The sequence below is a fragment of the Trachymyrmex cornetzi genome, unplaced genomic scaffold (genome assembly GCF_001594075.2).
Source record: "Trachymyrmex cornetzi isolate Tcor2-1 unplaced genomic scaffold, Tcor1.1 scaffold124, whole genome shotgun sequence".
Lineage (NCBI taxonomy): Eukaryota > Metazoa > Arthropoda > Insecta > Hymenoptera > Formicidae > Trachymyrmex > Trachymyrmex cornetzi.
Genome location: NW_017295806.1, coordinates 502,147 through 508,674, shown reverse-complemented (window position 1 = coordinate 508,674; position 6,528 = coordinate 502,147). Strand labels below are relative to the sequence as shown.

The window sequence follows — 6,528 nt, the reverse complement described above, 5'->3', positions numbered from 1 at the left end:
TCACGAGGCCGAGTCCTCATACAATACAGATTGTATAAGAACAATAAAACAATTAATAAACAATTAATACGTGGAGTGATCTTCCCCGTATACGATACATAAATTTGGTGCCTCCTGTGAGGTCGTTCGCGAGGCGAACGCGAACGACGTTTGGACGAACGAGATTCTGCCGATCATTCAGATTTCCAATCAATCACAAGTGGACGAGATTCACGAGACGATCAAATTTGGATGGACGATTATCCGGGAAGGCGAATAAAGCGGGACAGAGCACACAAAGAGACACGAGCAAACGGCGAGGACATTGTTCAAATTTAACAGATTACCGATCACGCAATTTTTCTCTATCCTTTACCATCTCCTAATCATGGCCGAAAGGATCAAACTCCTTATTCAAAAGCGGACTTCCTTAAAGTCTCAGATCACTAGCTTAACAAACATACTCGAAAAAGATCGACAGGGTCGCCACGATAAGATCGCGTTAAATTTACGCATGGCGCGCGTCACGTATCTTTACCATGCGTATGAAGAATACAATGACGAGTTACTGACATTAGATTCGAACGAGAGTCACAAAGACGAATTCGCAAATGTCCAAGAAAGGTTCTATTCATTGGCGAGCAGATTTGAGACTTTAACGGGTTCCACAGAGTTCCCCGCAAACGCCGGCACTTCGAGCGGTGTGCCTTCCCCCGTCAATACGAATCCCATGCACGTCGTAAAACGGAAAATAAAATTACCTGAAGCGTCGCTACCTAATTTCGACGGGCAATATGATAATTGGTTATCGTTCAAAAATGCGTTTATCGCGATGATAGACACGCGTACGGATTTGGACGATATAGAAAAGTTGCATTATTTACGGTCGGCATTAACCGGTGAAGCGGCGAATAAGATAAAGATCTTAATAATCGAAGGCGCGAATTATAGTAAAGCCTGGGAACTATTGAAACGTGCATACGAAGTAAAACGTGTTCTGATCTCACGTCATCTCTCAATGTTAATAAATTTGCCAACGGTAGAAAAAGAAACTACTGAAGGTTTATCTAAGCTTACTGACGACGCGCAGCAACATGTCGCATCCTTAGCCTCGCTGGGAGTTGACGTGGGATCCGAGATACTCGTCAACATACTACAAAGCAAATTACTTAAAAATACGGCCGAAAAATGGGAGGAAACGCTCAAACGCGATGAATTTCCAAAGATCGATGACCTATATGAATTCTTATATAAAACCGCGGTTCGCGTATCTAAGCGCACTCGCCCGGAACTCTCTAAACACGACGACAAGAATTCACCCTCGGTAAAAAAACCGCGAATATCTAATAAAGCCTTTATAATCAATACGGCGAATAATTGCGTAGCATGTAAAACTAAACAACACCCATTATTCAAGTGCGATAAATTTAAGCAGTTGGACGTCCCCAAGCGTATCGAAGTCATAAGAAACGCCAGGCTTTGTTACAATTGTTTGCGTTCGCATAGAGGCAAGCCTTGCAGTTACGCGAATTGCACCATTTGTCAAAAAAAACATAACACGCTTTTGCACATCGACAAATATTCGCCCGCAGTTACAAAGGGCGACACAGCAGAATCGAAAACGGGAAAGATGTTATGACTAACATCCAAAGCCGGCAATAATACGACGTGTCTCGCAGCCATTTCGCCCACATTCGCACCGCAATTAATGACAACCGCGATGATACTCGTACAAAATCGCGAATTCGAATTAATTAAATGCCGCGCACTATTGGATACATGCGCCACGGCTAATTTCGTGTCTGAAAGTTTCGCAAAACATTTAAATCTTCCCATAACCGCGTGCATGCTACCGGTCGGCGCAATCAATTCAACGAACACAACATCCAAGGACGTCGTTAGAATCACCATCCAATCAATATATAGCGAATTCAGTAAGGACTTAACATGTTTATTAATTCCAACAATATCAGATTTAATTCCATCGGAAAACTTCCCTCGAGGAACTCTTAAAATACCGCCCAACGTATCATTAGCCGATCCAGAGTTTCACGCGCCACGTCCCGTGGATATATTAATCGGTGCTGGGCCGACATTATCTTTGTTTTCGATAGGCCAAATTAATCTATCACGAGACGGTCACGATCTATATTTACAAAAAACACGTCTGGGATGGATAGTCGCAGGCGGGAATGCTTCACAAAGTCGTCTTAAAACCACCGCATGCTCATTAACTAACTTAGATCAACAAATTGCAAAATTTTGGACGATCGAGGAAATAACAAATAACATCCCGAAATCAGTTGAGGAGAGTGAATGTGAAACACATTTCACAGACAATGTTACTCGTTGCAATAACGGACGATATATAGTACGATTACCATTTCGCAAAGGTGATAGACAACTCGGTGAGTCGCGTGCTGTTGCCCTTAAACGTTTACAGTCTCTCGAGCGTAAACTAGATTCCGATCCAAAACTAAAGACGTCTTATTCTCAAACAATGCAAGAATATTTATACATGAAACACATGTCTCCGATTGATGAGCCCCTTGACGACGGGTTTTATATGCCACACCACGCAGTAGTCAAATCTTCGAGCAACACGACCAAGGTTCGCGTAGTATTCGATGCGTCAGCAAAAACAAACAACGGTTTATCTCTAAATGATATATTGACAGTAGGACCTACCATACAAGACTCGTTATTTGCACATCTACTTCGTTTTCGTATGCATAAATATGTGCTGTCCGCGGATATAGAAAAAATGTATCGGCAAGTAATACTTCACCAGGACGATCGAACATATCAACGTATACTTTGGCGTCAGGACGGTCAAATCAAAACCTTCCAACTTAACACACTTACATTTGGCGTATCTTCATCACCTTATCTCGCGATACGCACAATTCATAAGCTTGCCGATGACGAACGCGACGCATATCCTAACGCCGCTGAAGTTCTTAAAACACATCTATACGTGGATGATTTATTAACCGGTGCAGAAACGATTGATAAAGCTCGTTCATTACGCGACGAGATAATCACGCTGTTATCTCGAGACGGTTTTAACATCCGGCAATGGGCCTCGAACGAGAAACGCGTTATCGAGGATTTAAAACCCGACGCCGTGAATTCCGATCTCATTTTCGACAAACCTAATACTTTAAGAACGTTAGGTATATTGTGGTGCCCGCGCGAGGACATGCTACGTTACTCAGTCCGTTCTATCAATCATACCAAACGGATCACGAAGCGACTCGTCATCTCAGAAATTGCCAAGATATTCGACCCTTTAGGCATCATAGGGCCGGTCATACTGTATGCAAAAAAACTAATGCAGGATTTATGGCGATGCAAATTACACTGGGACGAATCTATCCTCCCTAGCATACACTCTGCATGGAACGAATTCGCGACACAATTAGACTCTATTAAGGAATTATCTATCGATCGCCAGATACTAATCCCTGGCCATATTGACATTCAGGTTCACGGATTTTGTGACGCGAGCAATATAGGCTACGGTGCCTGTATATACGTCCGCTCAAACGATAAATATAACAACACGCGTTGTCATCTGTTATGCGCCAAGTCACGGGTTGCGCCACTAAAAACTGTAACAATACCACGTCTCGAATTATGCGGTGCGCTTCTATTAACAAAATTATATGAAGAAATTCGCGGTGCGGTAAAATTGTCTTTTAACAAGGTAATCATATGGGGCGATTCGACCATAGTACTTCATTGGTTGAAAACTTCTCATCTCTTAAAACCTTATGTTTCGCATCGAGTCGCGCAAGAAATAACACACCCACAATTTTGGCGACATGTCAGGTCAAAGGATAATCCCGCCGACGCGTCGTGGCTAACGAATGTCGAAAGCGAGTGGCCTAATAATATCGTAGAATTAAACGAAATACCGGAACTCAGAAAAAATGTTTGTCTGACAACAAATGTCGTTGATCTTAGTATTTTTCAAAGATATTCGTCATATTCGAGAATGTTGCGAGTCACGGCGTGGTGCTTACGTTTTCGGCCAAAGAATACTTATCGGGGACAATTATGTATAAATGAACTAGATGAAGCAGAAATCCGAATAATAAAAATTATTCAAACTTGTAGTTTCTCGCGTGAATTGAAAGAACTCTCTAATGGAAAGTCGATGAGCAAAGGCAATATCGCTGCTTTGAATCCATTCATCGATGAAAACGGCTTGATACGTGTCGGTGGACGTCTGAAAGGATCGAAGTTGACATATACACAGAAACATTCAATTTTAATCCCGAGTCGCCATTACATGACTGATCTCATTATTAGAGAGATACACGAAAAATATTACCATACCGGCATTCAAACTACCCTATATACAATTCGGCGAAAATTTTGGCTGCTCGATGGGTGAAACCAAGTGCGCAAAGTCATACGATCATGTATACGTTGTTTTCGGTTCAACACGGATACCGTTAAATATAAAATGGGTGATTTGCCGAAAGCCCGAGTGTGCGATGCGTCTCCTTTTGCGAACACCGGAATCGATTTTTGTGAGCCGTTTTACGTTAAAGAAAAAAAATATAGAAATCGGAATCGGATTAAAATATACGTATACTCATATGCATGGTGGTGAAAGCCGTACACTTGGAAGTGGTGAGTGATCTTACTACCGACGGATTCCTCGCTGCCTTACGACGTTTTATATCAAGACGCGGCATTCCAACTCATATTCACTCCGACAATGGAACCAACTTTGTCGGAGCGAATAATCAGTTAAAAGAATTATATGGTCTCTTTAATTCTAATGAACATAAAAATAAGATAAATCAATTTTCGTTGGAACATCGAGTCACGTGGCATTTCATACCTCCTATTGCACCGCATTTTGGCGGACTGTGGGAGTCGGCGGTAAAGATGTTCAAACACCATTTCAAACGCGTCATTGGTGAACTTCTATTCACTTTCGAAGAATTTAACACTTTTACCATAGAAATTGAAGGAATATTAAACTCGCGACCTATTTCTGCGCTATCTTCCGATCCTAATGACCTTTCCGCTCTTACACCTGCGCATTTTTTGATCGGTAAACCATTGAATAGTCTACCTGAGCTCGATCTCTCATCTGTCCCAGCAAACCGATTATCCGCCTGACAACATATCAACAAGGTGCGACAGGATTTTTGGGTACGATGGAGCTTAGAATATCTTAATGAGCTACAAGTTCGTCGCAAATGGATCAAAGACAAAGAAAAAATCAAAGTCGGAGTTGTCGTCCTCGTCAAAGAGAAAGGCCTTCCTTGTCTACATTGGACTTTGGGCAGAATCCTGGAAATACATCCCGGCGAAGACGGAATCCCACGAACGTCACCATCAAGACTCGTGCCGGAATACTAAAGCGCTCAGTGAAGTGTCTATGTACACTGCCGATTGAACTATAATATTATAATGACGAACATTGTAATCACAAATTGCGAACAATCCTGTCAATGTAAGTAGGTGATCAAAGCGATTTAATTGATCGATACCCTCTCAATGGGGGGAATATGGTGCGTACACAAGTGGGCCCACTACACACACTACACACATTACACACATACACACACATGCATACGCCGACTTCCCGACAAAGTCGGTACGCGACAGGCCGGCGCCGCGGTCGGCGCTTTTTATTAGCGAACAAACTTAGGCGAACAATAATGATCACGTGCGATATCGAAGATCACGATTGGTCGACTATCACCGACGAATTTTCCTATGAAAGGAGCACCTTCGAAGGGTTAGCCGAGACAGAAATCAACACGCAGCGTGCGAGATAACACGTTATATCATAAGACCGAGTTCTTTTCATCGTGCGAATAGAGACCGAGTTCTCTCTTATTACATAAAAGCCGAGACCTTTTATATCACGAGGCCGAGTCCTCATACAATACAGATTGTATAAGAACAATAAAACAATTAATAAACAATTAATACGTGGAGTGATCTTCCCCGTACACGATACAACAACAATATTCTCTGCGAATATGTTCTATCACTATTTAATATAATCTTAACGGTGCGCAAAAAGCATAACTGTTACAAGTAATGATTAATGTGAACAATAAAAGACGACCTGTATAATCGTTTCTAAATAAATTACAGTTTTCATTACTCTTGTATATACTTTACTTTTTATTTTAGGTATAAAGTGCTTTCATTTGCGTCCACCTATTACAGTATAGATCTTTTTATATATTTTCTTATATTTTTATTATATATATACCTGAGTAATTTATGTAAAAAGAAATTAACTTTAAAAAAATCGATATATATTTTATACTATGTTATGTATTACATTAATGTGTAATAATTATTGTATAATATAATATAATAATAAATAATATAAAATATTATTTGTATTTATTGACGTGTTTATTAATTTATGAACTTATGCATTGTATAGACATATATGTATATATATATGATTCGTGTTGTGTTACCTGTATGATATACAGTGATGGGAGAAAGTTCGGCAACGGTCAAATATCTTGGAAAATAATGCTTATAGAAAAAAATGTT

General features: G+C 40.6%; 3 protein-coding genes across 3 annotated transcripts; all 3 read left to right on the top strand.

The window, feature by feature from the left end:
• The first annotated feature begins 367 nt into the window (after positions 1-367).
• LOC108770305 (uncharacterized) lies at positions 368-1,618 on the top strand. Its single transcript, XM_018521810.1, has one exon. The coding sequence runs from the start codon at positions 368-370 to the stop codon at positions 1,616-1,618; it is 1,251 nt and encodes a 416-aa protein (XP_018377312.1).
• An 81-nt stretch (positions 1,619-1,699) lies between these two features.
• On the top strand, positions 1,700-4,381 carry LOC108770304 (uncharacterized). Its single transcript, XM_018521808.1, has one exon. The coding sequence runs from the start codon at positions 1,700-1,702 to the stop codon at positions 4,379-4,381; it is 2,682 nt and encodes an 893-aa protein (XP_018377310.1).
• Positions 4,382-4,593: 212 nt separating this feature from the next.
• LOC108770303 (uncharacterized) lies at positions 4,594-5,121 on the top strand. The gene has a single exon (XM_018521807.1). It carries the CDS (start codon positions 4,594-4,596, stop codon positions 5,119-5,121), a length of 528 nt encoding a protein of 175 aa, XP_018377309.1.
• The last annotated feature ends 1,407 nt before the right edge of the window (positions 5,122-6,528 follow it).

Excerpts from the sequence above, each read along its gene's own strand:
- LOC108770305 (XM_018521810.1), top strand. The coding sequence starts at position 368 with ATGGCCGAAAGGATCAAACTCCTTATTCAAAAGCGGACTTCCTTAAAG.
- LOC108770303 (XM_018521807.1), top strand. The coding sequence starts at position 4,594 with ATGGTGGTGAAAGCCGTACACTTGGAAGTGGTGAGTGATCTTACTACC.
- LOC108770304 (XM_018521808.1), top strand. The coding sequence starts at position 1,700 with ATGATACTCGTACAAAATCGCGAATTCGAATTAATTAAATGCCGCGCA.